This window comes from Phoca vitulina, unplaced genomic scaffold, assembly GCF_004348235.1.
Source record: "Phoca vitulina isolate PV1807 unplaced genomic scaffold, GSC_HSeal_1.0 scaffold116, whole genome shotgun sequence".
Lineage (NCBI taxonomy): Eukaryota > Metazoa > Chordata > Mammalia > Carnivora > Phocidae > Phoca > Phoca vitulina.
In genome coordinates this window covers 212,872-224,215 of record NW_022589819.1, presented here as the reverse complement: position 1 = coordinate 224,215, position 11,344 = coordinate 212,872, and the positions used below count along the sequence as shown (strand labels likewise).

The 11,344-nt window shown below is 58.3% G+C and overlaps 1 protein-coding gene across 1 annotated transcript; it reads left to right on the top strand.

Moving 5' to 3' along the window:
* The first annotated feature begins 61 nt into the window (after positions 1-61).
* On the top strand, positions 62-10,727 carry BAG6 (BAG cochaperone 6). Its single transcript, XM_032398447.1, is given in 26 exon segments — positions 62-165; positions 522-648; positions 1,756-1,873; positions 1,973-2,169; positions 2,406-2,459; positions 2,629-2,703; positions 3,527-3,765; positions 4,284-4,413; positions 4,834-5,031; positions 5,232-5,396; positions 5,398-5,485; positions 5,843-5,920; positions 6,262-6,374; positions 6,484-6,571; positions 6,768-7,051; positions 7,408-7,699; positions 7,815-7,984; positions 8,170-8,223; positions 8,350-8,452; positions 8,544-8,668; positions 8,846-8,992; positions 9,094-9,153; positions 9,265-9,411; positions 9,491-9,598; positions 10,124-10,270; positions 10,542-10,727. Coding segments are annotated over 26 exon segments (3,486 nt in total). The 5' UTR covers positions 62-82; the 3' UTR covers positions 10,638-10,727.
* Positions 10,728-11,344: the final 617 nt, after the last annotated feature.

Here is an 11,344-nt window from a genome sequence, read left to right as displayed (position 1 = left end):
GAAGAGGGGGGCAGTCAGCTAGCCAGTCTGGCCCCCCGTGAGTGTCCGTCATCTCGGGTCTGTCGTGACTTAGGCGGGTTCGATGGGCGTGGCGTGGCGCGCGTGCGCGAAACCACTGTCTCCGCAGAGTCTGGCGCGACCCCCCGCTCTCGTGTGCTCCCCAGGGTTTGCCGACCTTTGGGGCCTTTGTCGTATCGCGACTGGTGATGGCACCGGTCTCCTGTTTCCTACCTTCCTTCCCAGCTTCCTAGCCTGACTGGCCCTCCCTTATTGTGATTGGCATTGTGGAGCCCCTCCCATCTCCCCGTCCTCCAGCTCCCTGTGCCGTCGATCTCCTGCCCTTTGTGTTTCTCTCCCCGTGCCCCGGAATCAGAAGGGGGATGGGGGCGGGTGTGAGTGTGTGCGCTTGTGTGGGAGAAACTCTTTAGGTATTAGGGCGGAGACTCAGGCCGGGGAGGCTTCCGGGTATATAAAATCTGCTTTGGGCGACAGCAGGCCTCCCTCCCTCTCTTCTTCCTTAGAGAGCTGTCAGCCATGGAGCCCAGTGATAGTACCAGTACCACTACCAGTATGGAGGAGCCTGACAGCCTGGAGGTGCTGGTGAAGACCTTGGACTCTCAGACTCGGACCTTTATTGTGGGGGCCCAGGTGAGACCCCGGCACTTCTGGAAGACACTCATTAACTCTTCCTCTTATAGGCCCCTTATTCTGAGAGAAGAGCCTGATTTTTTTGGTCCTCAAATCTTTTTTAATTGGTTCCTTTGTTCATATTTTAGACAGGAAGTTTTTTGGTCTTTCTTGTTGAGTGAGAAGGTATGGCTTCTGTTGAATGAGGCAGATTTTGTTCTGCCTTTTTCCACCTTGATAGAACTCAGTGCAGAGGGAAATGTGGAGGAAGGACGAATCTCTATGCCATCATCATGAGCGAACCCCAGCCCAAAGGGACAGACATGGCTCGTGCCTTTGGGAAGGGAAACAGAACAGAGATCCAAAACTCGAGTCTTAAAAACAAAAATTAATTAGGTCTGTATTATGTTTTTAAAGGCTAGAAATCAGAGCCTGTAGCACAGGTAGATCCGTAGCAGACTGTTGAGTGGAATTACTAGTATCTGTGGCATAATTTGAATCTTTTGATTTTAATGCCAGAGACACGGCTGTCTGTACCATTAGTTCCTGTGATACGTGGAGACAGAATCATGAGGGGTTGGTCCATGGCTTTTAACATGTACACAAAAAACCATATAGGCTTTTCTGATTAGATGTACATAAACAATCTGGTACTTCCCAAGACTCACTTGTCCAGTTAGGAAAGTGTTTGTTATTTTCTCTCTTCGCCGTTGAGCCTTCCTTAACTTGACTTTCCACTCCCCCTTCCTTGTCATTGCATTTATCTTTGAGATTGTAGAGTTGTATCATTTTGTGTTTGAGGAGGGGTCAGTGGTATCTGTAGACACACATTCCTTTGGGAGCCAGGGAGAGAAGAGAATGTCAATTAGCTTTTCTGTTTTTCAGCCACATGATTTTTTTCTGGGCACATAACTTGAAGTTTGTTAACACTTATTGTCTGTCTTGACAGGTGTAAACATGTCTTAGTTTGGGACTTTGTACAATAATTACCTCACAATCAAGACAAATGGGTAGTGATGTTATGATTGGGTGGTTTTTACCCCTCATTTCCAAAAGTCAGTTGTCCCCTTTCCGTCCTTCCCCTTTTCCTACATTCGCTGATAGTTCTTGGTCTCTCTTTGCTTGTAGATGAATGTAAAGGAGTTTAAAGAGCACATTGCTGCTTCTGTCAGCATTCCCTCTGAGAAACAACGGCTCATTTATCAGGGACGAGTTCTGCAGGATGATAAGAAGCTCCAGGAATACAGTAAGTTTGGGGGAGGCAGTTCAGAGGTTGAGGGATGAGCTGAGGCCTTGGGCTTACTTGATTGTATAATGCTTTGGCGTGTATCTTTTTTTCCTGCAGATGTTGGGGGAAAGGTTATTCACCTGGTGGAACGGGCTCCTCCTCAGACTCAGCTCCCTTCTGGGGCATCTTCTGGGATAGGGTCTGCCTCAGGCACCCATGGTGGAGGACCCCCACCTGGTACTCGGGGGCCTGGGGCCTCTGTTCATGACCGGAATGCCAACAGCTATGTCATGGTTGGAACCTTCAACCTTCCTGTAAGCTTGTGTTCCACATAGGCCAGTTTTTGTGGGGAAGGGTGGTTTGGTTGTGGCAATAGCAGAGAGCTCATAAAGATAGGTGTCTCGGTCTTTAGATTGGGTTTCCAGGTCCCTGAGGTCTGATACGGCCTCAGTCTTTGAGCAAAAGGGTGGGGCTCCAGAAAATGAGTTGGAGGTGTGGGGGCCTTAGTATTTGGCTTCTCCCAGAGCAACTTCCCTTACCCTTTTCCCAGAGTGACGGCTCTGCTGTGGATGTTCACATCAACATGGAACAGGCCCCGATTCAGGTATCACGGGCCTGGGAGGGTCAGGGAAGGGGATCTGGGAGAAGGAGGCCATGAGGTGGGGGGTGGGGGGGGTCCTGGCTGAGGAGCCGGCTGGGACCTGAGTCAGTGGGTGGTAGAGTTCATGGCTTCATCTCAGACGTACCCTCATTTTATGTCTCTTGTCGTATAGAGTGAGCCCCGAGTACGGCTGGTGATGGCTCAGCACATGATCAGGGATATACAGACCTTACTATCCCGGATGGAGGTCAGTGGGCAAGGCTGGCTAGGGTCTGTCTGTCTTTTCATTCTCCCTTACCGTTCTATGTCCGCCTGGCAGCGAAGGCATGACTGGCCATATCAGCCGGTTTCTTCCTGCCTAATCTGGTCTCTTCTTTGCAATCTTCATTCTTTGGGGCAGAAAATATATCTTTGTTGGGCTCTCTTGTCCCTGCCAATCCTCTGGGTGCCTGGTATCTGGGAAGTTTGTTGCAGACTTACCAGATAAGTTTTTTTTTAAAGATTTCATTTATGTATTTAATTGACAGAAAGAGAGACGGCGAGAGAGGGAACACAAGCAGGGGGAGTGGGAGAGGGAGAAGCAGGCTTCCCGCCAAGCAGGGAGTCTGATGCGGGGCTCGATTCCAGGTCCCTGGGATCTTGACCTGAGCCGAAGGCAATCACTTAACAAACTGAGCCACCCAGGTGCCCCTTAGCAGATAACTCTTGTGGTATCTTTTTTCAATTACAGAAGCAGTCTGTGCTTTTTTAGTTTTTTAATTACTGTCTGATGCCGAGATGTCCCGGTTCTATTGGTTTGTGTTGTGACTGTAGCGTGTGATGTTTTTTATCCTTCTAGCGGGGGTTTAGGGAACTATCATTTTTTAATTTTGTTAGTAACTCTTAAGTATCACAGGTTATTTATTATGCGTCTTGTTTAAGCATGGTGGTTTTTGCTGGGGAGTCAGACAGGTGCAAGGCCCTGCCTTCAGGAGCCTAGTTAGAGCTCCTTCTCCACTCGTTCTCCATTGACCTGAGTAATCTGCGGCAGTCTCATCCTGCCTTTGGTATCCTGAATCTCTCCCCTTCAGTGTCGAGGGGCACCCCAAGCACAGCACAGTCAGCCACCCGCACAGACGCCGACTGTGGCCCCGGAGCCTGTCGCCTTGAGCTCTCAAACATCAGAACCAGTCGAAAGCGAAGTGCCTCCTCGGGAGCCCATGGAGGCGGAAGAAGTGGAGGAGCGTGTCCCAGCCCAGAGCCCAGAACTCACCCCTTCTGGCCCAGCCCCTGTGGGCCCAACACCTGCCCCAGAGACAAATGCGCCCAAGTGAGAACCCGAGGGACGCTTTGGGAGGGGGGTGAGGGATCCTCAGTGAAGTATGAGAGCCGGGAAGGGGATGGTGGGAGAAGGGGACCGCTGGGCATTCTTACCTGTAGGTTAGTCTGGTGGGGCAGAGAGAGGCTCTGGACCAGCCGAACGAGGTTAGGGCTGGCAGTTGAGCCGGAAGCACTGCTGTTCCTGGGGCAAGGAAATCCAGGTGGTGGTTCCTGAGCCCAATCCAGACTCTCTTCCCCAAGTTCAGGCGGGCGGCGTTTCTTCCGTCAGCGTCCGTTCCCTGCCATCATAGGGATGGGATTGTGTGGCGGGGAAGGTGGAAGCAGTTGTTTTCTTCTCCTTGTCTTCCTGTGGGTGCAGGTGAAGGATGGATGTTCTGCTGGTCCCAGGAGGGATTGGGCCAGGTGTCTGGGGGACTGCGGAGAGACAGGGCATTGTAGTCTAGGTCAGCTGGGAGGCTGGGGATCTGAGGAAAGCCTCCGCTCACTGTCTCTCGGGGTCACCCACAGCCACCCTTCGCCTGCGGAGTATGTTGAAGTGCTCCAGGAGCTCCAGCGGCTGGAGAGCCGCCTTCAGCCCTTCCTGCAGCGCTACTACGAGGTTCTGGGTGCCGCTGCCACCACGGACTACAACAACAACGTGAGTGCCACCCGCCCCCTCACCCCCGGCGCATCCCACAGGGAGCGGGCTGGAGTGCAGCTAGCTAACCCTTTCCCCCCCCCAAGAACGACATTGTCTGCAACAGAATGAGTTCTCTGTAGATTTGTCTATTGTTTTTCTCTCTCGATCCCTCGAGCGAGTTGCTCAGGAAGCTTACATAGAGTGTGGGAGAGGAGTAGATGATGTGCTGATTTTCTGGGGCCTGTCGTAGTAGGGAACTTTGTACGTATGTGAAGTGGAAGTTATTTGCCCAGACCGGGCCTACCCGGAAGCTTCCCAGGCTATGCCCAAAGGTGTAGAGAGCACGGTGTTCTTCAGGGGTGTTGCTGCTCTTGTTACCGAGGTTCGTTCCAGCCTGATAGGTTTTTGCCTTTCTGTGCTCGGCCCCGGTGGGGACAGCAAGAGGGCCGTGAAGAGGACCAGCGCTTGATCAACTTGGTGGGGGAGAGCCTGCGGCTGCTGGGCAACACCTTCGTGGCCCTGTCTGACCTGCGCTGCAACCTGGCCTGTGCGCCCCCACGACACCTGCACGTGGTTCGGCCCATGTCGCACTACACCACCCCCATGGTGCTTCAGCAGGCAGCCATCCCCATCCAGGTGGGTCGGGGGAGCCTGGAGGGACGGACAGTGCGGGGCTGTTGGTGGAACGGCCCAGAGTAGCTATCGGGATTGAAGTGAGAAGGGGTGGGGACTTTGGGAATACAAAGGGATGGAGGATGGGGAGGCTGAAGGAGTTTATCTCGGGGTACCCTGGGTTAGGCTCTTGTTTTCACTGCTGCCTTATCCGTCTCTTCCAGATCAATGTGGGAACCACCGTGACCATGACGGGGAATGGGACTCGGCCCCCCCCGGCTGCCAATGCGGAGGCAGCTCCCCCTGGTCCTGGGCAGGCCTCATCCCTGGCTCCCACTTCCACCGCTGTCGACTCCTCAACCGAGGGGGTTCCCCCGCCAGGGCCGGCTCCCCCCCCCGACCACCAGCCACCCGAGGGTCATCCGGATTTCCCACCAGAGCGTGGAACCCGTGGTCATGATGCACATGAACATCCAAGGTGAGTTAGGGCCAGTCGTCGGTAGAGCAGAGCTGCACGATGCAGGAGGCGGGGTTGAGGCGCGGAGGTGTGAGAGAGAGGGTGGGGAGGGGAGAAGCCAGGGCCGGCTGCCAGAGCAGAGGAACCAGGGCAGAAGCTTTAGTCGGCCCGTGTGGGGAGGGACAGGAGGGACTGCTTGTTCCTGCAGATTGGTGTGCGTGGCGAAGGGAGTGCATCCTCCCTGTCCAGATGGAGGGAAAAGCCGGCTTTCTGGTGGAGGGGGGAGTAGAGGCCTGAAGGATGCTGGTCTCAGGAGGATACAGTTAGGCCTTGGCGCCCCGCCTGTCTCAGGGCCACTCTCTCTGTCTCCCTGCCCAGATTCTGGCACACAGCCCGGTGGAGTTCCGAGTGCTCCCACTGGCCCCCTAGGACCCCCTGGTCATGGCCAGACCCTGGGTAAGAGTGCGGGCATCAGAGCAGGCTGAGCTCTGGGTAGACAAGGGGTAGGGCCGAGTGGGTGGGTTGAAGGGGGTCCAGGTTCAAGGTTACATCAGACCCGCCCCCCAGGCTCCACCCTCATCCAGCTGCCCTCCCTGCCCCCTGAGTTCATGCACGCCGTCGCCCACCAGATCACTCACCAGGCCATGGTGGCAGCTGTTGCCTCCGCGGCCGCAGGTAATGATCCGGGAGGGGAAGCTTGGGAGGTGGGGCACGGTCCATGGCGGTGGGTGCTGTTGGCTGGCGGGCCGGGGCCCAGCCCTCAGCCCTCCTCGGTCTCTCCCCTCTGCCACCCACAGGACAACAGGTGCCAGGCTTCCCAACAGCTCCCACCCGGGTGGTGATTGCCCGGCCCACCCCTCCACAGGCTCGGCCTTCCCATCCTGGGGGGCCCCCCGTCTCGGGTACTCTAGTGAGTAAGGGTGGAAGAGTTCTGGGGTGGGGGGGAAGAGTCTGCGGAGAGGGTACTGTGCTGGGGAGTGGACAGGGCAGGACTGAAAGCCTCCCCTCTCTCGGTTCAGCAGGGCACCGGGCTGGGTACCAATGCATCTTTGGCCCAGATGGTGAGCGGCCTTGTGGGGCAGCTTCTGATGCAGCCAGTTCTTGTGGGTGAGTCCTCGCTCCCGCCCGTGTCCAGCTGCAGGGGGGCCGCAGCCTGGAGGCCGACGCTCCGCTCCTCACGGCTGCTTCCCGGCTCTCCGCATGGGTCCTTTGTCCTTGCTCTCCTGCCGGGGAGAGCGGGACGGAAATGCCGGGGCATCTCGTTTCTGCTTACAGTTCACCTTGTCTCTTTCGGTCTGTCCAGCTCAGGGGACCCCAGGAATGGCTCCGCCTGCGGCCCCCGCCACCGCCTCAGCCAGCGCGGGCACCACCAACACCGCGACCACGGCCGGCCCTGCCCCCGGGGGGCCTGCCCAGCCCCCGCCCCCGCAGCCCTCCGCCGCTGACCTGCAGTTCTCCCAGCTCCTGGGGAGCCTGCTGGGGCCAGCAGGGCCCGGGGCCGGGGGGCCCGGCGGGGCTTCTCCTACCATCACCGTGGCGATGCCTGGCGTCCCCGCCTTCCTGCAGGGCATGACCGACTTCCTGCAGGTGGGTGGCCGGCTGGCTCTTGGGCTTCAGCCCCCCTTTCCTCGGGCCCAGCCGGGCGCTGGTGTCTTGTCGCTACAATCTCGCTGCTGGGTTCCAGCCTCCGGGGGCCTGGCGGTGGGAGGGGGCCCCGGGACTTCACTGACGCCCTAGCACCCCCCCCCCCCCCGGTTTTGGAGAAGAGGAAGACGAGGCTGTGAAGGCAGAGTAGCCCGCGGTGCTGCTTTCTGACCTCCCCCGTTCAGAGGGAGAGGGGCCGGCGCTCTCCATCTTCGGGCTTCTTCCGGTTTGTGTCTTCCTGGTGTCTCGTCCCCGTGCTCAGCTTGTCTTCTGTGCTGTGTTCCTTCTCTGTCTGCCAGGCGACACAGACGGCGCCTCCGCCCCCTCCGCCGCCCCCACCCCCGGCCCCGGCCCCCGAGCAGCAGACCGTGCCCCCGCCGGGGTCCCCTTCTGCTGGTGCAGGGAGCCCTGGAGGCCTGGGTCTTGAGAGCCTGTCGCCGGAGTTTTTTACCTCCGTGGTGCAGGGTGTGCTGAACTCCCTGCTCGGCTCCCTGGGGGCCCGGGCCGGCAGCAGCGAGAGTATCGCCGCTTTCATCCAGCGCCTCAGCGGGTCCAGCAACATCTTCGAGCCTGGGGCTGATGGGGCCCTCGGTGAGCGAGTCGGCGGCGGGGGGGGGTGCCGAAGGCCGGAGTGAGGCCGATGGGCTGGTGGTGGGCGGGCAGGCCAGGTGGTGAAGGCCGCTGCTGACTTCGGCCCCTGTTCTAGGATTCTTTGGGGCCCTGCTCTCTCTTCTGTGCCAGAACTTTTCCATGGTGGACGTGGTGATGCTCCTTCACGGCCATTTCCAGCCCCTGCAGCGGCTGCAGCCCCAGCTGCGGTCCTTTTTCCACCAGCACTACCTGGGTGGCCAAGAGCCCACACCTGGCAACATACGGGTAAGTGAGGACCCTGGGCCTCAGAGCGCTCCTGCTCAGCTTCCGTTCCTCCTTCCTGACTCTGTTCACCTGTCACCTAAAGCGACGATGGCTCCAGCCCAAGCCCTGGACTTACCGGAGGTGGAGGGGAGGGCAGTGTCTTGAGGGCTGGGGCCTGGGCCTGAACTTGTGCTGCTTCCCCCTAGACGGCAACCCACACATTGATCACGGGGCTGGAAGAATACGTGCGGGAGAGTTTTGTGAGTAACCCTTCCCCCTTCCTCATGTCCCGGCTGTGGTCAGGGTAACTGCTGCTCCTCCTGCCTCCTCGATCCTAGTCCCGCAGGGTCCCTGAGTTGGGGGTCTTTGTGTGTCTCGTTTCTCAGTCTTTGGTGCAGGTTCAGCCCGGCGTGGACATCATCCGGACAAACCTGGAGTTTCTCCAGGAGCAGTTCAACAGCATTGCCGCTCACGTGCTGCACTGCACAGGTGAGGGGCGGGCCCGCGGGCGCACGTGTGGGCGGGTTAGAGGCGCAGGGCTGCCGGGTGCCAGCGTCCCCTCCTCGCGTCTTGCCCACAGACAGTGGATTTGGGGCCCGTTTACTGGAGTTGTGTAACCAGGGCCTGTTTGAATGCCTGGCCCTCAACCTGCACTGCTTGGGGGGACAGCAGATGGAGCTTGCCGCAGTCATCAACGGCCGAATTGTAAGCACCACCCAGCCTCCCCGATCTCCAGCCTTTTATTTTCTTAGGGTTCCATTCTCTCTGCTATCCTGCAGTTCTCGTTTTGTTTTTTTGCTCCGAACTGCCATCCTTTACTCTTTGATATATTTCAAAAGCTGGTTGAAGATGTTGTGTTCCAAGGCTGCTTTCTGCCCTTAGCGTCGCATGTCTCGTGGGGTGAACCCATCCTTGGTGAGCTGGCTGACCACTATGATGGGACTGAGGCTTCAGGTGGTTCTGGAGCACATGCCCGTGGGCCCTGATGCCATCCTCAGATACGTTCGCAGGGTCGGTGACCCCCCCCAGGTAAGGGCCCCGATGGGCTGTGGGGTCCGGGGACTTGAGGGAACTGGACAGGGAGGCCTGAGAGGGCCTTTTGTGTTCTCCTTCTCTGTCCAATTTCATAGCCACTTCCTGAGGAGCCAATGGAAGTTCAGGGTTCAGAGAGGACTTCCCCTGAGCCTCAGGTACCAGGGAGAGGTCGAGGGGCCAGACAATGGGGAGCGGAGGGCTGCGGGCAGAAGGGCTCGAGGCTGGGGATGCTGAAGCCTGCATCTTCCCCGCTGTCTCACTCCCAGCGGGAGAATGCTTCCCCGGCCCCGGGCACGACGGCAGAAGAGGCCATGTCCCGAGGGCCACCTCCTGCTCCCGAGGGCGGCGGCTCCCGGGATGAACAGGACGGAGCTTCAGCTGAGACCGAGCCTTGGGCAGCCGCAGTGCCCCCAGTGAGTGTCAGGAGGTGAGCTGGGGGGCCAAGGGCAGCTGGAAGTTGTGCCAGTTCCTCATTATCTTTTCCGTCCCCAGGAGTGGGTCCCGATTATCCAGCAGGACATTCAGAGCCAGCGGAAGGTGAAGCCCCAGCCCCCCCTGAGCGACGCCTACCTCAGTGGTATGCCTGCCAAGAGACGTAAGGTTGGTGTGCCTCTTCCCCGAGGAGCTCTTTATCCCCCTTCCCCTGCCGTGTTTAGAATCAAACTAGTTAGAGCCGGAAGGAGTTCTTCCTACTTCCGTCCTGTGGCTGAGTGGACGAGGAAGCCTTCCTGGGACTCGCCCACGGTGGCGGCAGCAGATGTGAGGCTAGCGCGCGCCAGCGCCGCTGTCCTCCCTCAGCCGCTTGACCCCTGGGTGCCCGTGTGGCCAGGGCCCGTTTCCTCGAGGGCGGCCTCCTCTCGTGGACTAGCTAGCTCTGAGTGCCGGGTGGCGCGACTCCTCCTGCCGCCCTTGTTTTGAAGGGCAAGTCCAGCGCGCGCACACGCCCTCTCGCCAGAGCTAGAGCCAACTAGGAAGGCATTTCTGCGCTCAGAACCACCCGCGGGCTGGTTCCCTTCTCTCCACTAGCCTAGAAACTCAGTGGTTGGCTCCTGGAAAGGGTGAGCTGGGTGGTGGCACTGGATCTGACGTTGATCCCCTTTTCCCTCCCGACCCCCTGTCCCCCAGACGATGCAGGGTGAGGGCCCCCAGCTGCTTCTCTCAGAGGCCGTGAGCCGGGCAGCTAAGGCAGCCGGAGCTCGGCCCCTGACGAGCCCCGAGAGCCTGAGCCGGGACCTGGAGGCACCAGAGGTTCAGGAGAGCTACAGGCAGCAGGTGCCCCCACCTTGAAGCAGAATAGGGATGGTCTAGTGGGAGGGATCGGGCTAGGGCCCCTCTTTTCTGATCCCTTCAGAGACAAACTGGTCAGCCTGGGGCTACTACTTGATGTTTTTTAAGGAGTTTTTTCCCTAGTGGCATCTGGGAAGGCTCCCGACAGTGTGGCTGGTGGGAAGTGCTAGCTCCTAAGGGACGGCCTTGCGTGCTCGCTGGGATCCCAGGGCCTCGGCCAGTGCCCCTCCAACCCGCTTGCTCTCTCTCTCTCTAGCTCCGGGCTGATATACAAAAGCGACTGCAGGAAGACCCCAATTACAGCCCCCAGCGCTTCCCTAATGCCCATCGGGCCTTTGCTGATGATCCCTAGCTCTTTGCTCTGTGGCCCTCCCTCATCAGGGGACCATTTCCCTCATCTTCCTTCACAGTATTTAAGAAATAAAAGTCAGATTTTCCTGGCTCTGTTGTGTCTAAGTTGTCTTTAAGTCGTCGAAGTACTTCAGTCTTCTCGTAGTAGTCCCTAGGAGCCCAGCTGTGTTCATCCTCCCCGGCGAGCAGCCGCGCACTGCCTTGTTCTGCTGTTCACGGGGGGCAGCGCTGAGACGAAGCCTGGCGACAGCGATCACGCGCAAGCATTTTACGTGTACGTGAAAGAACGGGAGTTTAGAGATGGACCAAACCTATTTCTAGGCCAGCATAGGGCTCTCAAACTATCCGGTAAAAACCATTTGATTTCCAAGCAGCTGCAGACCTAAATGCAGTCCCAGCCTGACTAGCCAAGCCTGACGGTGGCACTCATCTACCGGGCTGGACGGGCCTCCTCCCGTTCACGGGCTTGAATGTGGAGTCCACGAAACCGCTTTCAGGGCCCTCCTCTCGAGTTTGTAGCCGGGACCAAAGTGAGAGGAGGCTGCAAATCCCTTGCAGTATACTCCCTCGGAGAGATGTGGTTGCAGTCCCCTCCCCGGGCGCCGAAGACCTGCCAAGGCCAGGCCATATACTTCAGCTTCCACCAGGACCTCTTAGGACACTAACTCAGGGATTTAAGAGGCCTGATGACTCTGCTATCTTGCTGGA